Source organism: Mus caroli, chromosome 1 (genome assembly GCF_900094665.2).
Source record: "Mus caroli chromosome 1, CAROLI_EIJ_v1.1, whole genome shotgun sequence".
NCBI lineage: Eukaryota > Metazoa > Chordata > Mammalia > Rodentia > Muridae > Mus > Mus caroli.
The window spans coordinates 71,791,437-71,814,216 of record NC_034570.1 but is presented as its reverse complement, the minus strand read 5'-3'; the positions used below and the strand labels follow the sequence as shown (position 1 = coordinate 71,814,216).

At 45.1% G+C, this 22,780-nt stretch overlaps 1 protein-coding gene across 1 annotated transcript in view; it reads right to left on the bottom strand.

The window, feature by feature from the left end:
• Positions 1-4,491: 4,491 nt before the first annotated feature.
• Positions 4,492-22,780, bottom strand: part of Sgpp2 (sphingosine-1-phosphate phosphatase 2) — a 109,674-nt gene continuing 91,385 nt past the window's right edge. Inside the window, exon 5 of the mRNA XM_021158469.1 lies at positions 4,492-7,919. Within this exon, the coding sequence (XP_021014128.1) occupies positions 7,368-7,919 (552 nt within the window). The 3' untranslated portion in view covers positions 4,492-7,367. The remainder of the gene's footprint in view (positions 7,920-22,780) is intronic.

The window sequence follows — 22,780 nt, the reverse complement described above, 5'->3', positions numbered from 1 at the left end:
ATACAGTTTATTACAACTTTATAAGACAAGGTTATTAGTCCTCCTCAGGATACAGATAAAGACCACATAGACACACTGTTGCACACTCCTTACTTAAAATGGCCACTCTTGGGGGCTGAAAAGGTGCTAAGGGTGGATACTCTTGCACCTGAATTTAATTCCTGAATTCCTGTCACCCACATGGCAACTTACAGCCATCTGTAATTTTAGGTCTGACACTCTCTTCTGGTCCTCAAGGGCACCAGGGACGTAAGTGGTAGACAAAACACCAATCTATATTTTTAAAAAATGTAAAAAGGGCTCATGTTTCAATGATGGATCGGATACTGGTGGTCCACGTGGAACTGTTGCACTCTGCTGTTGAGAGGATATAAAATGATATTGCCAGGAAAGTAGTTTGCTGGTTTCTTGAAACCTGAAACACCATTTAGCTGTTGGAACTGCATGATCACACAACAGTTTTTACGCAGATGTTCAATGTTACATATAGTAGGCCACAGACCACATAGCCTTTCTATGAAGGACATGCATTCCTTATGAGGAATGGACTCCTGATAACACAAATAAGTCCAAGCATGCTAAGAGAAGGAAGCCATACATAAACGACTACACATGGTCCTATTGATGTAGACGAAGAAGAGATTGTGGGGGCTGGTGAGGTGACTGGCTAAGAGCACTAACTGCATTTGCTGAGGCCCTGGGTTTGATTCCCACCTACTTGATGGCTTACAACTGTAACCCTGGTTCCAGGGGATCCAGTACCTTCTGACCTGCTCGGGTGCCAGGAACACACATGATCGATACTTAAATCTTTAAACAGGAGCAAGTTGAGTAGAAACTAGCCAGTCACATAGTGGCTCCTACACTAAGCAGGAGAGGCTCAGTGGCTCAGGAGGGAAATACTGCTGAGAGTTGTCCTGGGTTGATTGCTGTGGTTTTGGTATTGATGCTGCTGTATTGTTGACTTGGGCTCTTTCTTCCACTTTACCAAAAGGAGAGTAATGACCTGAAAAGACATATTAACTGCATTAAGCTAAATAGAACCTCATTTAAAGGAATTGACCCAACTGATAACACCAAAGTTCTGTCCAGTTATGTTACGAGGGCTTTTGAGTAACTTGATATATATTAAAATTACTGTGGACCAAATGCCCTTCCTTCTCCAGTATGCTCAGTGTGGTGGTTCTTACAAGTGAGGCCTTTGGGAGATAGTCAGGGCTGGATGAGGTTATAAGGATGAAACCTTCCTGCTGGGATTAGCGGCTTTCCAGGGAGACACCAGAAAGCTCGCTTTCCCATCCCAGTGCACTGATGACAAAGAGGTCCTGTGGATATAGGGTCGATGGTGGCCTCCTGCAAGCCAGAAGAGCCCTTATGATTAAGTACTTGCCAGTACCTTGGTTTTGGATCTTTATTCTCCAGAATAGTGAGAAACAAACTTGCGTTCTTTCTGAGACATTGTGCCTGTGCTATCTTGGCAGCCATAAAAGAAAATGGAGATTGGCGTGTGTAACAAAATCCAGGGTGTCAGTGCACCTCTAGGAACAGCAGCAGCTTCAGAAGGTCCCTGCCAGATGTTGCTGTGGGAAGCATGACCTTCTTGGCTAAAGACAGTAACTAACAGGCTGAGTGTCCACGACAGACTGTGAGTTCAGATCCTCTGTGTGGCTTTGAATTTCCAACAGGCAGAAGGAACGGTTCTGGATGTGGGCAGCCTGACTCGGTTGAATTAGCATCTCCAGCAATGGGCTGAGAGGAACTGTGTCTGGCCAAGCAAAGTCCTGTGCTGTTTTTTTTTTTTTTTTTTTTTGGTTTTTTTTTTTTTTTTTTTTTTTTTTTTTTTTCTTTTTTTGGTCTCTCTTATGACTGCTTCAGTGCTCTGAGTCAAGTGTTTTTCTGTTTAAGGAAGCCAGGCTAGGACTGAGGCGTGGTTGTGTGTTAGAAAACCTTTGAAACAGCTCAGTTAGCGAATGTGAGAAGGCAGGGCCCCAGAGAGGAATCAGAGGCCTTCATGCAAATGAGCCCTTTCAGAAGGAGTGACAGGAAGGATACAGTGTGCCTTTTTGATACCACACTTGGTGGCAAAGGAACTTACATTCCAGAAGCTGTCACTTTCTGTCATGAAGGAGGACACTATGCTGGCCCTTCAAACAAGCCCTTCCTAAGAGCCAAGGCAAGATGGTTCTGTTAGAGGCAAGTCTGGGTAAACTGCTTACTGGATTCTGGGCACATAGGGAGTGCACACCTAGACAGAGGTGGGTGGGTCCATCAGAGATCTCAACTGTGAGTCTCAGGATGTTTATTTATAGAAGGAGCACTTGGGGTCACCTGAAGCAGGATAAGCAGACAGGTACTCCACAAATAAACTGCTGTAGGAAGATTGCTTGGGGGGGGGGGACCTCTGGAGTATATGGGTCACTAGGAAGCCCAGGGCTAGGGTTTGTATAGGGCGTAATGGATATCATTCATCTTCTGGAACCTTCTACAGCTCTTTATCAGTTGTCGAAGTGAGATGAGTTAAGATGGTCTTTGTTTAGTGGGCTCTGCATAATTTGTTCCCTCAGGGCCACCCATATGGTTTCCAGGTGACAAAGCAGCAGACCAGAGTCCCCTATCCTCTCTTGGCACATTAGGAACTCCTCTTAGGTACATGTATTAAGGCAGCATCAGGTTGCCACTCCCACCCTCAGTGAAGAGAGGACCAGTTGGACTTGTTACTGAAAGCTTTGACTTTCTTTGAATACCTTCACTGGGAAGAATCTGGCTTTGCCCCACCCCAGGGAATCGTGATGTCACACAGTAAGAGGAGAAAGGAAGGCTAGCAGATGTGTTGAGTGTGGAAAAAGTGGCAGCAGCCGGAACTCCTAGCGCGCCACCGTTGCATTTCTTGTTTGTTTTTGCATGCCACATAGACAGGCGTGGAGAAGGAAGAGGAATGTCTTTGGCTTCATATAGCTCCCTTGTCTCATGTGGCTATGGTTTTTAAAAACTTAACATTCTATGCATGGCCCACATTCATCTCCCGTCTTAGTATGCATGTAAGTATGTGAGTCTGTACTACAGGTGTGCACCACTTCAAGGAAACAACGGATGTATAGTAAGACCAGACTAATTTATAAGTCTTCTGTTTGTGAGGGAGGAAGGATTGCCATCTGACTTTGGGACAGCAAAGCATACTGAAAGTTTACAAGACGAGCAGAGGCTGAGCAGATGGCTGACTGTGAAAGCCAGAGGACCTGAACTTGACTTCCCAGAACCCGTGTAAAAGTGGCGCATGATGTCATGTGTGTGAGCCCAGTACTAGGGGGCAGAGACAGGAAGATCCAAGGAAGGGGCTTGCTGGTCTGGCAGTCCAGTCAAAATAGTGAGCTTCAGGTTAAGAGGAAGACTTTCTCAAACTTACCGTGGAGAGCAATAGAAGATGTGTGTGTCAGGTGCCCACACCATCATACACACTCATACAAGCAAAATAAATCACATGTGGTTTGTAGGAGAACCCCGTCTAAAGTGAAACGTGCTTGGCTTGGGTCCCTGTCACCTTGTGCTGGAGAAATAGATCCATTCACAGGGAGACAAGAAACCCTGTTCACAGTGAAACAGTTTACAAGCGTTGTCTGAGGACCAGTCTGAGGAAGGGATCGGAGAAGCCTAAGGATCGTGGTGTGCACAGGGATACAGGTTCATGTTTTCTAACTAGGGAACCCGGGAGCAGGCAGTTCAGAGGTGCAAGGGTGAAGGAATCCAGGGCACACTGAAACACTTGAATCAGAATGGCAGGAGCCTGTGAGAACACCATACCTATCACCCAGTTCTCACATGGTGACCATGCAGGTTTGGTCTGGCTTTTCCCTGTAAGAGCCCGGGGAGTGCCTCTGTTCAGCTGGTCCCTAGATTCAGAGTATCTTCTTGTACCTTCTCACCCCACTGCCTGGGCAACCTGGTCTCCCCTCCAAGCCTGGCTTCTGCAATGCCCTCTATAAAGCCTAGACTTGCTCTTGTTCTCATTCCCAAATTGATACTTGTCCTGCTGCCTCCCATGGCCTGGACTTTTCCACACAGCCTTGGCGCTTCAGCTCTGACTTAAAATTCCCTGAGCCTGTGTCTTCACTGACCTGGGAGAACTCCACAGAAAAGGCTAGAGCTTTGACATCCCTTGGGTGGCCAGCACACAAGTGACAGTATACACACTTCATAGTATCATAGTATAAATGCGGCCTCACTTAACCCTGTAAATCACTGGGGAATCTAAGAACAATCTTCTTTGAATTGCTAATTCAAAGAGCAAATCAAGGTGCATAAAGCCAGACAAAGCATCACATACAGTTGGGCAAGCTTGGCTGGGGTGGAGAGGGTGAGGGAGTGTTTAAACACCTCAAGCCATTTATCTATGAAAACATTCTAGTTCTCTAGGCTAACCTGGGTCCCAGACTGAGACCTTGTCTCGAAAAAGAAAAAAGGAAGAAAAAAATCCACAGAAACAAAACATTAGATTTTTAAAGCATTTAATAATCATACTCAAACAAAAAGATTTTATTTTAAAAAAGAATAAATTTACATACACTGCATAAGCAAGACAGTTGAAGGCTTCCAAAATAGAAACCTGAAACATGTGGTCTAAAATACCACATGCTGTGATTATTCTGGGAAGATGCGTCGTGTATTTCGGCAAGAAAACCCAAGTTACCAGGCACAGTGTCAAGTGGTTTTAGTGGCTACCATGAAAGGTATTAGGTTAAGGGTCTTGCCTATGTCTTTCTAGCATAAGGTATAGGTCTGAGCAAAAATGACCCAAAATGGACAGCGGCTTGGAAGGCTGGTTCTAGATTGATGACTCGGCCCAGAGTAGTAGCAAGATGGGAAAAGGATGTGTTATTCTTCCTGATTCCCAGAGGAAGCTAAAAGCTTTGGTGTCCGCGTAGGCCAGGCCTAGACTTAACAGGGACACATTCTGGTGACCAGGCCAGCCCAGTGTAAGAAGGCCTTTGGACTAAGACAAGCTAAACCAGCAGGGGGCACTCTCTCTCCAGAGAGAAACTGACAAAGTGTTTTGAAAAGAGACCCAAGAGAGAATTTACTAGGATGACAGTGCTGCTCTGTAAGAAGTGAATCTGGTGAATTGAGAAGGCTCACCAAAGGCAAAGTGTGATCAAGCCATAGCACTTAAAATCAATACTGCAGGAATCCAAAACTAAACTTGGCATCTACAGTGAATACTTTCTCCCTCCCTTTTCTTTTATCAAGTCCATCCAAGAGTGACCAGTCATGACAAATTCTTAGGCCACTGTTTAATGTTGTGTAGCTAATATATTCATCCTCCATCTAAATTATGTAAACACAGCCTCGAATGCATTCTCTCAGTTGTCAGCTTCCATGTTGTTGGGCCTTAAACTCCCCAATCACCACATCCACCGCTGTGACAATACATACAGCCCTTCTTTTGCAGATACACATAGAAGAAGCTGAGCCTTGTGTCATTAGGCTTCAGACAAACCAACTAAAATCACCTGTGTGAATATAAGCCAGCATTACAAGCTCTAGTTTGGTAGCTTGGAGGTTGGAGGAGAAACAACAGAAACAGCCATGCACAACTGGAGGCTGGCCTAGGCAAGCACACCTGTAAACCAGGGCTCCAGGCTCCCCAGCCACGGAGCTGAAATACTGTCAGCAAAACCTGGCAAGTGCTAGGCCGTTGTATTCCTGTTCTTAACTATGACGAAGAAGAGAAGAACTGTTAAGTTAAAAATGGGCATTTTGTTAAGAATTATTCCTTTTGTTTGTTTTTCAAGACAGGGTTTCTCTGTGTAGCCCTGGCTGTCCTGAAACTCACTCTGTAGACCAGGCTGGCCTTAAACTCAGAGATCCATCTGCCTCTGATTCTATGATTAAAACCATGCCCAGTCCAAGAATTATTCTTCAGGAATTAAAACACTACATTCAGTACCAAAGAACATCATTCCAACCATAGACCATGGGACATACTCAAAATCAGAGAAAATGTTGGCTTTGGTGTTTACACTGAATGCAAAAGTTGGAGCCTTAGCTCTTTTTGGGGTCAGGGGTGATTTGTCCAGTACGAGCATATAGTGAAACACTGGCTTACAGACACCATCCCTCAAATGATCAATGACTACCATTTACACGAACCCTTCGGGATGTCATTGCATCTGGTGCTTATTCTGAAGTGCTGAGCCCAGGGAAGGAGGTCTCTCCTGTGGGCATCCTGCACACCTTCTTAGCTCTAAGGAGCTAAGGAGGACCATTCTAGGGCTAACAGGTGCTACAGTTAACTGGCTTATTCTCTCCAAATAGACTGAAGTTTTTCTTGTGCTAAAATTCTTCAGGTCTAAACATCTTAAAGTTCTTAACTGAAAAATCTTGCCAAGAAAGAGGTAAGAAGGAGTGGGAAGACTGAGAGGGAGTCCCTGATTTTGCCTAGTGGGTGAATAACTGAAGACATTTATACAAAGTAGCCAAACAGTGACAGAAGGTAAAGTCACAGGGATGAGGCAGTGTGTCAGGGCTTCCAGAGGACGAAGCTCATCCATTCTTGTGCCGATTCAGCGTCTTCCAGGCTTATGTGGAAGCTCAAACAACTGAAGGTGCTGAAGGCGAGGCAGGTGAGGGCAGGAGTCGCAGCGTGTCCTCATTTCCACCTGTGAGGAGCTGGCAGCCCGCCGTGTGTTGCTTACACTAGTGTAGAAACCGAATCACTGGATGCTGGATGCTGTGGAATGTATGCAAGGCAGATCAGCGTCTTGCTTCACTTGTTAGTTCCTGGAGGAGATGAGTTGGTAAATAAAGCAAGCTCTTCCGGTGGCCTCATGGCTCTGCTACTATCTTCAGTGTCCTCACAGGAAACTTTATTTTAGAATGGTCTCGCCACCCACTCAGGCACAGTCCAGTCTGATGACAACACAAGAAGCCATTCTGTCCAATGAGTTGAGATTTTCCATGGTGCCACCCTTACTCCCAGACCAAACTCCAGTTTGGGGATTGAGACTCGGCATCAGGCAAGGTTGTAACTGAAAAGAACTATCCTGCCTTCATAGTACCTCAAGTCTACTGGGTCTCTGGAGCTTGGTGGAGCTTGTAACCATTGCAAGCCGGGCCACCATTCCTGTCCACCGAAGACCGTGTCCCAAGTCCATGTAACAGAAAGGGGAAGGGCGGCCTTGCAGAGCTCAGCTGTGGTTTGAGCCTGGTGTCCTTACAGGTGAATCCCACAGCAGCCGTATATATGTTACATCAGCAAAACGAAACTATGACTTAGGGTTTCCTTAAACAGGAGGCATTGAGATTACCTGAATCAACAGCGTTCTCCATTTTTGCATCTCGAATTAGCGGACTAGTTTCTAACTGTCTTGGGCTCAGAGCAATCCCAAAAACCTGTGCAACATTGGCACAAAGGTTGTGGCACAGATGCCAACAGATGTGTAGGTGACAAACTTGTAAGGGACTTCAATCTCTAGTCTTCGCCTGGCCTCCTTGTTCCTAGTAACCACCTTGAACCATGAGAATAATACTTGCAGGGAGAGCTTTTGCACCAGTTGGCGAACCAAGAGGATCAACATGATTCCCACCATAAATTTGGTCAGACCTAAAACCAGCATGTCAGTGGTAAGGGGTGGGATGTTCTGAATCACAGGAAGAGATGGGGTGGGCTTGGACACAAGCTGGAAGAAATGGTTGATCCAGAATCCCAGGATCACTCCAGCTCCAGCAGCCACAATGGTGGTGGTGTCTGCCCTGGTCGGGCTGTAGTAGTCAGACACAGGGTAATTGTAGCACAAGAGGAACGGTACGACTATGACACACACAGGGAAGAGGGGGCTGGCAGTGTCCAGGGAGTCGATGAGGGTCCAGGCAGGGTAGGTCAGGGCAATGAGGACTGCAGTGATCAGAACGCCACCCAGGATATCCTGCCAGGAGAGAAAAGAAAAATGCCTGCTTAGCACTGGAAATGCAATCTCTGCATGGTTTTACTTTATAGTATGTATGCAAAGGAAGTATAGATCTAAGAATTTAAAGTGAAGATAGGAAATACTATACATAGTCACCATGCTGTGGTGTCGCATACTCTCTTACAAGAGCACTTCTGTATTTCAAGAAATTTCTGAATTTCTTTCTGAGTGAGTGGTTGATAGTTTCGTTGCCATGTAATCTTATTATATTCACCTTATGTCCCAAAGAATTGTCATAGTCTTTACAGGTGGCACCACCCTTTTTTGGCAGAGTGTGAAGGCTCTAAACTCTTTACTGAGTTACAAAACAAAACAAAACCACCCTGAATAGTAAACATTACCAGATGGATGACCTGTTAAGTCCTTCAACCCACTTGACTAGAGTAAATGCCACAGGAGAAATGCGCATTCCTGTAAGTAAAGAAACTGGACAGTTTACAGCAGAAATACGATCACAACGCACTGTTTAATGCTGCTTCCCAGTACCTCGGATACTCTGTTATTTACTCAGAAGAAGATGGAAGAATCAAGTCATAGTGGGGAGAAATGACAACTGGTGTTTCTGTGACTCCTGGTATTTGAATGTTTATAGGAATTGTATTAATAATCACCCCACACTGGAGACGACCCCAGATTCCTGACTGGATGAAAAGGTAAAAAACCCTGTGGCATAGTCATGTCCTGGAATACTTTTCAGCAATCAAAAAAAAAAAAAAAAGCAATCAACTACGGATGCATAGTACAACATGGATAAACCCTCCAGGAAATGCTTCTGACTGGAACAAGCCTCTAAGCTCCAAGGGTTACATACTGCCTGGTTCCACTTATATGGCATTTTCTAAAAGACAAAAACATCAGGGACAGGGAACAGTTATCAGCCATTGCCTAGGGGACTTGGTTTATCCCGTGTGACCAAAAAGGATGTCATGATGCAGTCTAGGGATAATGAGACTATTCCATACGGAGATGGTGATTATAAAAATTTATGTGTTGTGCTAGACTTCATAAAACGTTGAACGATTACATTATATGGTGTGTGCGCATGTGTGCCTGTGACAGCACGCCTGTGGAAGTCAAAGGGAGTTAGGTCCTTTCCACCATCTGGTTGCTAGGAATTGCTCAGATCACCAGGCTTGCTGCTAACCAGGCATCTTTTACCCGTTAAGCCATCTTACCAGTTCCAAATTCACAAAATCTTATGCCAATAACTGTCAGTTTTTTAACTAAGAAAACATTTTAAACAAATGAAAATGGAAATGCTTGCAGGCTCCTTTGGCCCCATCTAACACTGCCAAGGGTGAGCTGCTGCATTTTAAGGGACCCCCAAGAGACCTAGAGAGGCTCCTAACTTTGAACTCCTACCTTCTTAGACTGTGCTGAGGATCTCCTAAGAATCTGTGCCCCACCCAGTCCTCAGACAACATTCTGTTAGCTGGGCATGGTGGTGACGCATGGATGGAGTCTCAGCATTTGGGAAGTGGAGGCAGGGGGATGGTGAGTTCAAGGCCAGTTTGGGCTCTATTGTGAGACTCTGATTCAAGAAACCCAAGGGAAAGTTAAAGCTGTTAATGAAGCCATCTTCCACTCATCTGTGTGTAAAATGCTGCATGCTTCGTGGGGCAGAAACTTGTCAGTAGCTTTTAAAGTACAGATTTATCTTTTGAACTAGCAGCCTCACCCGGGGACCTGGCTCAGGAGCTGTAACTGCCCACAGCTGAATCAAGGTTGTCATGTTCTTCATGGTGGGGTTGCTGGTCATGGCAAGTCCCGCTCTAGGAGGAGCATTGCATTTAACTGTTTACACCACAGGACACTGCTGTGACAGGAGGATGCTCCAAGTAGTTTAAAAAGGCCAGGTGGGCCTGGGCCGTTGGGGTAAGGACAGATCAGAGCTTTCTACTGACTACATTCAACCCCTCTGGGAACATATCCAGATGGAGCCTGCTTTGACTGCTTTAGTGGGAAGAGCGAGTGCCTTCAGTGAGGACTGAAGCTGCCAACGCTGTCCTGTTGGTACCTGAGAAGCAGCAGAGATGCTTTCTCCATGACTAGTGGAGTAGACACAAAGTCTACCACTCACCAAGCACTTGGGTTTGTGTGGAGTGAGTGGTCAGGAGCACAGATGGCTCTCAAGGTTGTTCAACAATCCTCGTTTACCAAGAACCCACTCCCACTGCTCAGTGGCTAACTCAGGACTCGGGATCACCCCAGTAGGTGGAGTTTGTCCTGCTCAAGTTTCTCTGTGATTGAAATGGGGGTCAACATGTATGTTTCCGTTGGATCCATCGTGGATAGAGCTCTGTACGCAGAAAGCTCAGCAACGGGAAGGAACTATGTGAGTGAGAATATCTACCTTATAAAAAGGTACACAGGAGACCTCCATCTCGAGGATGCCATTCATGTGCCTGTCTTACCTGCCAAGAGCAGGTGACAGAAGCTAACAGGAGCTGGGATCTGTGAGGCAGACAGCTTTTGGAGGCTCTGCCCACCTGGATTTAAAGATCCCCTGGCTGCCATAACATACATTTTAAGGAACTGAATAGACAACCCAATTTCAGATAATATATTTCCTTGCATGGCTTTAGAAACACTTTGTTGAGCAGAGTTTTTACATGCTTATTTCTACACGGTTTAAAAGGATGATGTTTTTAAAATGACACAGCATAGCAAACCGTTAAATCCTCCAATAAGTAACGAGGCAAGCTGCTGGGTAATATAAGTAAGACATGGTTCTATTTTGACTGACAAAAAGCTTGGAACACAGGCAGGTACATATTTACAGAGCTGTGCACTTGGGTACACAGTGGGGGAGGGGGACTCTTCACACTGGAATTCTCTATCACCTGTATGTGTTTGTTATTTCCTTTGGATTTACGTGAAATTGAATTAAGCACCTGAATCTGCCCATGCACGGCAGGGTGAGCAGGGACCTCCATGCAGAGGGTCCGCTGAGGACCAGAGTATTTTGTCTATGTGTTTAAAGGAACACTACTGTTAAGAGTTGGAGAGAGCTTGTCACCTCCGCCAGTCTCATGTCTGACCCTGAAGGAAGTCAACGGGGACAAAAGGGGCATTTGCCTCATCCACAGAGATGAAGCAGCTCAGGTCCCTTCTGAAAGAAAGTCTCCCAAGGCCAGATGGCTCACTCTTCCTTGGCCCTCCAGCCATGGTTGCTCTTGGGGCTGCCTTGATGGCTGCAGGTCTCATGGAGACTCTGACAGATTCATCAGTCGAAACTCTCTTCCCAGAAGGTCCTAGGTTGCGCCACACTCTTACCCCATCTGATCCAGGGTGCAGCCAGGAATCTACACTCTGCATAATCCCCAGCGTAATCTGGATTCAGTGAATGTAAAATTAGAACAAAAGTAAATAAAACCCAGGGACAGCAACCTAGAGCCTGAGCACGGTTCAAATCCTTAACACGTTCCAGGAATTCCGCACTGCTTTCCCACGGCAAGCAAATGGGTCTGCTTGCTTTCTGAAATTTTAAAATTTTTTGTTTTGTTTGAGTCAGGCGTGGTGGCCCACCCCTTTGATCCCAACACTTGGGAGGCATGCAGGCAGATCTCTCTGAGTTTGAGGCTAGCCTGATCTACACAGTGAGCATGGGCAACTTCCACTTAGGAAGAAAAAGACTTCCCTAATAGTCATTAAGGGCTCCCTGGGGAGAGGCGGGGCCTCATGAGCCCCGCCCCTTTCCCTGATAGGCTACCTCTGGGTGCCATCCTGAGCAGGTCTTCAGATTGCTTCTGCGGCTGTAAATTCTTGAGTGCAAGGCCAGGTCCTGAAAACATCTTTTCACAGCACGCCTCCCAGTCCTCTGGGTCAGTCTTTCTTTCTGCTCTCTCTCCCACAGCGTTCCCTGAGCCTTAGAGGGGGCGGTGCAGATGTCCTGTTTAGGACTGTGCACTCAAGAGACACTTAGTTCCATACTCTGACCAGTTCTGAGTCTCTGCCCACGGTAACCGCTGTCCACTACAAACAGAAGCTTCTCTGGTCAAGGCTGAGCCCACTTTCGTTTGTTAAACACACCGAGGACAGTTTTGTATTCCTTTCAGAAGCTAAGGGTGCTCCAGCCATCTCTACCTGGCAAGTTCTTACAGCTCCTCTCTAAGGCTCGGCTCTAGGGCTATGCCTCTCTCACGCACTGCCATGTATCCCCACAGTTGGCAGTGATCTCCCTCGGCCCTGAACGAAAGGCGAAGAACACACTTCATACACTTCCCTTATTTTGTCTTTGCTGTGATGAAATACTTTCCTCTAGGCTCATTAAAAGTTTCCGGCCAGAAAGTCAAGGTTGAGCTAAGGTTGCCAATTTATTTGCAGTCTTTCTCAAAGTGTCAGGACTAGAGTAGACCAGACACTCACTGGCAGTCAAGAGGCTGGGGTGTTGGCTGCCCATTGTTTCAAAGTATAAATAACAGTTTACCCTGGTTCCTCCTGTCTTCTTTTGTAATTATGGTTGCCAAAGTCCCTGACATCTGGTTGGAATAGTCTTTATAAACTTAATTGTGTTCATCTTCAACCCAAACTAAATTATTTTGGTCCACAGCCCCAGCATTTGAGGTAAAACTAATTTTAGCCATCATGGCCAAATATGGAGTTTTCCCCCTCCCTTCTAGTCATACATTTGGATTTTCATCCATGGAAAGTGATACTATAATAAAGATATTTAGGTATTTTCATAAGAAAGACACTTGAGCCATAACTAGTGAGATTTCCAAGTTGGGGACTGTAAATCTCTTATAACAAAATTATTTTGTAAATACTTCTACGTAGAAGAACTGCAAATGTTCTAAGCTTTATTTTTAAATAACTTTCCTTGAGACAAGGTCTTATTCTGTAGCTCAGGCTGGTCCTACCACTAGTCTCAAAACAAAACAAATAAAACACCCCCCCCCCCAAAAAAAACCCCAAACGTTCAAAAACACTTCCAGAGATGAACATTTCCACTATTGCTTAGGAAAGCCACAAGTGGCCATGCTGCTTCTCAGCACACCAGGTGCCACTCAGAGGGCTCCTCAAAAGATGCCTGTTTGGTGCCAAGGTGTGTGTGCTCATTGGGAATGTATTGAGCGCTTCCTGCATGCTGTGATTGGAGAACCATTACTGGGGGGGTCCATGTGTAACAGTTCAGAAAGACACTGGGCATTCCAGGAAGCCATCCCCGCTCTCATGCTCTCGAGGGAAGAGTTGCAAGGTAGGCACTTGGTGTAAAGTATACAACATTACATAAACACTCAGACCTATGATTCTACTCAAGGAATCTGAAGAAAATGAAGAAAGTAAAATTGTTGAGGAAAGTTCCCATTACCTTGGTGCCAAGGAGACTACTCGGTTGGTGGAGCACTTGCCTAACGTGCAGGAACCCCCAGCATCAGCCTGGAGTAAAACTAGGGCATAATGCCATGCACCTGCTAGCCCAGAACTCAGGGCATTGGAGGCAGGAAAGTCAAAAGTTCAAGGTCATCTCCAGACACAGAGTGAGCCCAATGACAGCTTAGAATACAGGAGACGACTTCATCGAAGGAAGGAAGGAAGCAAGGAAGGAAGGAAGGAAGGAAGGAAGGATTAGCTTACACTTGAAAATAGTACTTGCGTTATTTCAGTTCATGCAACTAAGGCCAAAGATAACATGCTCCAAATGCAAGCAAGAAAAATTAGCCTAAAGAAAGAGGCATGCATCACAGAGACTGAAAAGGCATAAGCTGAACACGTCCTGCGGTTCACACACACACAAATGAGATGAGGAAGCTCGCCGCTTCCTTATTTAATAATAGAGGACGAAGATTTTCCATTTGAAAAGACACATGTCTGGAAATCTTATGTCCCTCCCCATGGCTTCAAAGTTAGCAATAAGTGAGATGTAATGAAAATAATACAGTCTAATCTTAAGTATACACACACACACACACACACTTATGTATGGGTGAGATATCAGAAGGAAATAAGATGGGCTTTCTGAGTAGGAATATTACAGATGATTTCTACCTTCTGTATGCTCTACTGACTCCCATATTTTCCTGAAGTTTAGGCAATTAATACCTTTGCCTTTTTTTCCTATCAATATAGTACTTATTTCTTTGGAGACACTGTTTTCTGAATGTAGCCAGGGATGACTTTGAACTCCTCATCCTCCTGCCTTTGCGTACAGAGTGCTAGCCTGACCGTTCCCATTGCCTTGCCCAGCTTAGTGTTTTTATATTAATCAAAATGCCATTAGGCTCTTCACGATAGCCACACAATGGAATCAGCCTCAGAATCTGCCAACAGATGAATGGATAAAGACAAGTGTTACATGTATTCAGTGGAGGTTCATCCAGTCACTTCAGGGACAGTAGATGGGAGTCGGTGTCATTGCATTGAGCAAGATAAGGCAGATGCAGAAAGCCAGGCATCGCAAGCTTTCTGCCACATGTAGACATGAATAACATGAAACAGATAACCTGAGAGTGAAAGAAGACTCCTCCAAGGAAAGGGACGTCAGGGCAGGGTTTAGTGGCGATGTCTAGTAACACATGACACTGCTTTCCTATCATTAGCCAAAACAGAAAGGACTTGTTCAGTTTTGGTGAACATCTCTGGAAAGTTCTGTGCCCTTACCCCTCTGTCTATACTGGTAAGTTTTGACCCTCCATTCCTTTCCCATGTGTGGTTTACTGAGCAAATTTTCATCCTATTTTCCTAACATCTCCCCTGAAGAACACTATTGAGGGGTTAGGGCTGCCCTGATTGTCTAGCTAGAAAGAGGGGCAGAGCCAGACACTCACTCAATTTTGCAAAGAATGCTTTCAGGTCCCTGGCCCATTTAGGCATGTAGGCTGGGGGAACTCTGGCTCAGGTATCTTCCCCTCTGCAAGGTCTCCTGCTGAGAACATGAAGGGCCTGCTCTAGCTCTGAGGGCCTTACAGAGTGAGCTAAAGCCAGGAAGTCAGGCAGAGCCAAGATGCACAGACTGCTCTTAATGCCAAGACACTGACAATGACCCAAGCCACACCTGGCCTTCCTCTCCAGGGTAACGAGGGTAGCCACTGGACTGTCAGCATCTCCTCCTGAACTTCTTGGAGGACGCTTTCCTGTGCTAGTATAGGTTTAACTTGATTTCTCAGAATAATAAAGATTTCTCAGAATAAATAATAATAAAGTGATGGCCCAGGCAAGCAGGAGGCCACAGTGCTCATGAATATACCTATTAGTGATTTCAGAGAGAAACCGGTGTGTTATATACTTAGCATTTGTATGGGAAAGAAAAGTGAATATATATGTTCAAAAGTATTAATTTTCAATCATCATACATCAATGTCTACAGACAAGCCAGGTATCATACATGGGCCTGTAACCCCTAGCACTCAAGAGCCTGGGGCAGGGGAATTACAAGCTCCAGGCTAGCCTAAACTACAGAGTGATAGTCTACCTCAGAGTTCAGTAGTGCAGAAGGACTGGGGATCAGATCCCAGAACCCACCTGTAATCCCAAACAGGGAGTCCCTGAGACAAACTGGCTGGGTTAGCTGAACTGAGAAGTCCTGGACTCAACAAGAGATGCTGCCGCTGTACAGTGGAGGGCAATCAAGGGGGAAACACCACATGCACACAGGTGTACCCCACATGTGCAGCACATGCATGTGTGCCCAGACCCATGCAAACACCACACACGAGATAAAAATCAGAGAAGAAGCAGGAAGCCAGCAACCCTCTTGCTCCACGGCCCAGCCCAAGACATGAACAGTAGCTGTCGTGGGATCCGAGAGTGATGCTTGGCTTCTCTGTTGCCTCCTTTGTGAGCCGTGGCTGTCCTTGAAGCCACTTTACGTGGCTAGGATTGTTACAAATCTAGGACTAGGGACCAGCAAGCATGGCATTCTATGGCTGCAAAGAGAGGCTTGAAAAGACCTTTTGAAAACACTGATGCTGGGAAGGAGCCACCAGTCAGAAAAGAGGATGCCAGCTTCCTCGGGCTTAAGTTTTAGAGCAAAAGGAGACCATTTAAAGATTCAGTAGAAACCACGTTGACAATTTTGACAAGGAACGGATTTCTGTGGGTGTGTTAAAATATTACAAAGTACGAGCGTAACAGAGCAGGGCAGAGTAGCGAGTGCTTCCCCTGCCCCCAAATTAATAAATAATAAAAGCTTAAGCAGATTGTGATGGCCCATGCCTGGAACCCTGCACCAGGGAAGTGGAGGCAGGAGAGCCAAGTAGCACAAGGTGAGCCCTGGCTCCACACTGATTCAGGACCTTCCTGAGCTATGTGAAATCCTGCCTCAAGAAGGTGGATGTAAGACAAAGCCTCATTTTGGTGTCACGCAAGGACAAAGGTCACCTGAAGGTCACAGGAGGGAGAGCTTTGCTCACTCACTGTTTACTGGATCAAGGCTTCAGACTAGTCTGAGCAATGCAGGATCCTGTCTCAAAAACATTTTTTTTGTTGTTTCAAAAAATGATTTTTAGTTGTGATTGAAGTCTAAAAAGAAATTAATTTGATTCATCTAACATATTTAATATACTGAACATATTACCTCAACAGATAATCGATGGAAATGCCAATAGCATTAACCTTTCTCCCACTACTGTCCTCAGAATCTCCCCTGAAGGGACAAGCTATCTGGTTGGGTTTTGACTTAGTCAAAGGCAAATGATTTCTGTTCACTGGAAATGATTCTTCCTGGATAAAGACCATGTGGTGCACTTGTATCATGTCACAGCACTCGGCCATTTAAAAAATGAAGTCATAAAATCCACAGGTCAATGGACAGAACCAGAGAGATCATCCTGAGTGAGGTAACCCAGGGACAGAAAGACAGAGAGGATACATATTCGCTTATACGTAGATATTAGCTGCTAGGTCAATGACGCATAAGTTACAATCCATGGAGCCACAGAGATTAGGTACAGAGTAAGGGACTAGGGGACAGACAGATCTCCCTAGGACAGGGAAATAGAACACATAGTTATGGATGCATAGGGTGGGGGAGCTGGAACTGGAGGATCAAGGTGGCGGGTGGGAGGAGGGAGGGAATACAGGGAGAGACAGCTAAAATCAGATGCCATTTGAGACGTGGTATGGGAACCTAGTCCAGTAAGATTCCTAAAATACATTCATATACAAAGGTAGTGTAAACAAAACTGCCAAATAATGGGTGAGGCAGAGCCCCAGGTGAACATCTTTTATCACCGAATGAAGCATCCAGTCCCAGGATTGGGTTACATCTAATTGAGTTGTTGAACAAAGAGGACATAAGAACCCCCATACAACCCAGGTTGTTGCTCTACAGACTAGGCTGCTCTCCACAAACTGATGGCAAGACTCCATTGCAGAAGACGGCACCTACACAACTCATTGAACATGGGGAAGTCAAGGCTAGTGCTTACAGAGAGCCTTCACTGCTACACGCTAGTGTCTCTGGTACAGGCACTCTGCACCCTACCAAAGGATGGATAGAGCCACAACCCTTTTGACCTACAATGGGGACCTGCCTGCCAAATACGCTAGTCCGATGGTGCTGAAGCTTCCTCTTGAAGCTGATGGTAACAAATGCAGAGACTCACAGTCAAATGTTAGGCAGAGACTGAGAGAGCCTGGAACTCAGCCCTAAATGGGATGTCTCTGTCTGTCAAATCCCCCCTCTCGAGGCTCAGGGAACCCTGTAAAAGAGGAGGCTGAAAGAGCATAAGAGCCAGAGGGGATGGAGCCTTCCAAGGCAACGGGGCCCTTAAATAAACCAATGTGAGCAAAGCTCATATAATCTCACAGAGACCAAGGCAGCATCCACAGGCTGAGATAGATGGGGTCCTAGATCTGAAGGAAAAGTGGACATGTGCCACTTGCAAATGAAGATTTAGTTTTCTCCAAGGGAGTCTCACTGGGGAAACAAAGGACTCTTAGGGTCGGCTGCATGCCCAGCAGTAGACAAACAACACTAAGCAAGCTAAGCACTCTCCATGGAGGTTCCTTGTCTCATAATGTTGTGTCTTATATGTATGTGTGTGTATGTATTTCATATATATATATTATTTATATATACTGTGTGATTTATTTAGATGTATATGTATATATGTGTGTATATACATGAATATAAAGAGTATATGTATATAAAAAGACTATATATGTATATGCACATATACATATATATTATTCTCTCCTTTTACCCCACTGTCCCCTTGCATATATACTATAGCTTCCAGTTTAGTGTTTTGATGGGATTCCTGAGTGTGTGAATGAGTGGCTCTCTGTGTCTATATCTGCTTCTTGGGCTATCTTCCTTCTGTGTTCTTGTTTTCTCCAGTTCTGATGTTCAAGTCTTTATTTTATCTAATTATATCATAACTTATTATGGCTCCTTTCATGAAGCCTGTCTATTTCCTAATGAGAGACAGAAAGGGGTGGGATCCAGGTGGGAGGGATGGGGGAGAGCTGGGAGGATCAAGAGGAGGGACAACCATAGTCAGGATACATCAGGTGAGAAAAAGTTTATTTTCAATAAAAGGAAAAATTAATTTTTTAGAAATTAAAATTATTCTGCCAAAGATCAGAATACATTGCCTTTGTGGCTCTGTAGGATGTGGAACCCGTTTCATGTATAGCCCAACAGTCTTAATGTACTTCGCACACTTCCAAGAAGACCTATTGATTCCTTCATTAAAGCTTGCTGGCAAAAATCATGATTCAATGAATTGAATAAAGTCTTTGACTGAGGGCTGGTGAGATGGCTCAGCAATTCAAAGCACCCAGTGTTCTTGCAGAGGACCTAGGCTCAGTTCCCAGCACCCACATGGCAGATCTCAACCATTCACAACTCCAGGTTTGGAAACCTGATGCCCTCTTCTAGACTCCTCAGTACAAGGGACAGACATGGTGCACATACATACATGGAAGCCAATATTTGGCACATAGAATAAAATACATAAAGATTAATTAAAAAGAAAACCTTTGGTATATGTTAATTTTGTATTTGGAAGACATAATTTGGAAAAGTTAAAAGGATATTCTAGTAAGTCGATGATTATTTGATGCTATTCAGATGAAACAGTTTTAGGTAAAACTATGGGATGGTTGAGTATGTTTCAATAGGATATATTCAAATAGAGTACATTCAAACAGAATCTATTTTTATTTATATATGATCATTTTTATTACTTATTTGTGTGTGTGTGTGTGTGTGTGTGTGTGTGTGCGTGCATGTGGGTACCATCAGAACAGGGTGTTAGATTCCTGAGGCTGGCATTACAGGTGGTGTGGACCAACCAACATGCATTTGGGAACCCAATCCGGGTCTTCTGCAAGAGTAGAACTCACTCTTGAATGCTGTGCCATCTCTGTAGGCCTCTCACTTTAGCTTTGGAGATATGGTGTCTCACTGACCGCAGGCTTGCTGTGCTTCACCTGGACCATCTGGCTAGCCCACCTCTGGGATTTGGCTCCCTCAGCCTCATCAGCCCTGGGCTCGTGGGCACGTGCTGCTATGCTGGCTTCTGTGTGCACTAGAGATCCAAACTCAGGCCTCCACACTTACACATAGTAGGGATTTTACCCTCTGAGTCACCTCTCCAACCTAGTATGTGTCCTTTAAATGGTACTAGAATATTAAAAAGTATGACAGGCATTATGTTTCTTAGGGGAATTAAATAATCAGGTTTATTATAGCTTTGTATGCTCTCAATATTAACTAGGAATATATTGGGGTACAGTGTCTATTTCTAGACTTTATCTGTACCTAGCCCCACTTAGAAAATCATCACTTGCTTCTCTTGGCTCCACAGAGTCTAACAAGTCGCAGCAATTGTTGTTCAGGAACCATACCAAACTCCCCACCCCAGTGGCCCAGTCTATCTGTGATGAATGGCAGGGCTTGGCAGGCCAGGAGGATTATAACAGCAGCTCAGACATGTTTGCAGGCGGGTTTTATCATCGTCTCTGACAACTGCTTAGGAGCACATGAGATTGGCAGGTACAGGGGAAGGCCGAGCTGCCGGGAGACACAGAAGACGCTGTCAGACCCTTAAGTGATCTTTCTTGAGCCTGGGTGGGCAGCAGAGACTCTGAGTAACCAGAGAACAGAGCAGAGTCGTGTTCCGTGGGATGTGCGTATCCGGCAGGTCCATGCAGGTTGTGTGTAATCGGCACTGCCACTGTCTTGTCAGGGGATGTGATGCGTATGGACTGCTTCCCAAACTGTACCTCACATAAGAACACCACAGGGAAGCTCTTGAATGCAGCATCCAATGACGCAGGGTCCAAGTGAGACCTGAGACTGCATGTCTAACAAACCCTCAGACGATGCTGAGGGACAAGGGGCACACTGGTGAGTGACCCAGTCCACTTCAACTTGCTAGACGACAGAGACCAGCACAGAGCCATGTTTATGCAGCATGGCGGGGGGGCCTCCCACTTCCTTTTGTGAACCACACCCTAGAATAAAAGCTTCAAATGTCCTGAAAAAGTCATCTTTGAAAGTGAAATTCTGCTATGGTGATACGTGTGCACACAAAGGTAGAAGGTGTATCTGTGAATTCTTGGTAGCCCTGGTGTCACGACTGTTCACCCCTGGAGGGAAAGGAAGTCGGCTATTGTTCCTTTTCCACGCTCCGGGGCAATGCTGGCTTCTGTCCTGGATGTCGGGTCTGTGAGCAAAAGCTAAGCTCCCCAAGGGAGTACTGTGCAGTTCTCCCTCCATCTGAAAGACAGACCCCTGGCATCTTGCTTTACGGAGTGTCAGGAAGATGTATGTATGGCCGTGCTCCCTCTGAGGTGAGCCTGGACATCTCAGTCTCAGAGAGTTCTCATCACTTTCTTTAAGGTCTCATCATTTGGAAAACTAGGACTTCTATCACAAGGTTGCTGTGGATTATCCTATGGGGTAGCTAATGCGTATAAGAGCAATTAGAGCACTGATTGCCAACCTTTCTAATGCTGCAATCCTTTGATGGAGTTCTTTATGTTGTGGTGACTCTAAGCCATAAAATTATTTCGTTGCTACTTCATTAACTGTGATTTTGATACCATTATGAATCTTACAGTAAATATCAGATATGCAGAATATCTGATATGCTACCCCTGGGAAAGAGTTATTCAGCCCCCAAAAGGGTCGAGACCCACAGGTTGAGAATGGCTGACTCAGAACAATGCCTAACTGATGCAAGACTTATAAAACACCTCTGAGGTGCCATGTAATATATGATATGTAATATCCATACCCAGAAACCTACAATGGTCCTGAGAGAAAGCAGAGGTCTGAATACATCCGTGGGCAAGAATGGTCAGCAATGCAAGGTGCCAGTTCTCTCGAGACAGTGCACACACTCATTTCAGCTCAGTAAGAGCCCGGCAGTGGAGAAAATGGCAAGGCGCACTGAGTGCAAAATTAATATGGAAACACAAGAGCCCAGAAAAGCAAGGGAGAGGGCTGCAGGGCCTTCACCACCTGCAGCTGATGAACCTAATATCTATCAGGTATTAGATATTGGGAAGGGATACCTAATAGTCAATAAACACACAGAACAGTGGTCTTAGCAAGAAGATAGATAGACAGAGCAGTGCAGAAGAGCATGGTATATATGTATACAGAGAGAATGTAAATAGTCACATGATTTACGAGGAAGGTGATCCTTCCATATGTGCATAAGGGACCACACTCCCAAGTGCATAGTGCACTGGGCATTTGTATAAAATAAAAATCACAAAAGCAACTCCAAGTGGAGCATAGGTATAAATAAGCAAAATAAAATAAACCAGAAATAAATCTTCATAGAAATAAAATAGTATTTTCATGATTTGTGGTATGCAGAGAAATATCTTAAGACATAGAACTGTAACCATCAGCTAAAGATTCAGAAATTGGGCTCCACTGAGATTTCAAACTTCCCATCGAAGAACTGCCAATAAAAGAGTCAAAAAAGGTCAAGCTACAAAGCAGGGAAGAGAATAATAATACATTTGGCTAGCAATGTATTGATAAATACCAGTAAAAAGACAAGTGATTTAGTTAAAGTGGGGAGGGGTAAAGACAACTGGGATCTCACAAAGAAAGAGATATATAATAGCCAATAAACATAGAAAGGGGGTTGAAAAACCATTATTCAGAAAAGCCAAAATCAAATAAGATACTGAGACATCTCACTGGAATGACAAAGATAGAGGAGACAGTGGAGAAGGGGACCTGCCATATGTTTCCAGTGAGAGCAGGGACTGACATGCCCGATGGCCAATCTCAAAGATGAACACCCACACAACTGAGATACCCGGTCTTCTGCGTTCAGACTCAGATAAAATGCTTCTGTCTACACTAAAGGGTATAAAGGGACGTTCAAAGCAGTACTGTTTATAACGATCTCGCTGGGAACGACCCAAATGTACATCAATAATGAAGGAACAGTGGAGCACCTTCCCATAGTTGAATATTATATATCAATAAACTCTGCTGGACACGGTGGCGCGTGCCTGCAGTTCCCGCTGTCAAGGAGGATTGCTTAAGCCTAAGAGTTTGAAGCCAGAATGGGTGGTATAGCAAGGTCTCAAAAGTACCACTACTAATGAATGCTGCGGATGAACATGAAGCGACTACAGGCAATAAGGGACTGATTTCACAAGCTTAATGTGAAATCCCCAATGCGCTCTCCGTTACCAGGAGGTGGTTGAAGAACTGATCCTAGCACTTGTATTTCCTTTTATCCTTCCAATGTGACAAAGCAACACTGGCTTATGGTGCAAGTTCAGTGTAAGATACATTTCAAGCACTGTTTTCCTGACCACCCCAGCGGCCAGGGGGAGTGCCATAGCAGAAGCTGGTGCACATATTTTCCCAGAGAGCTGCAGAAGTGAAT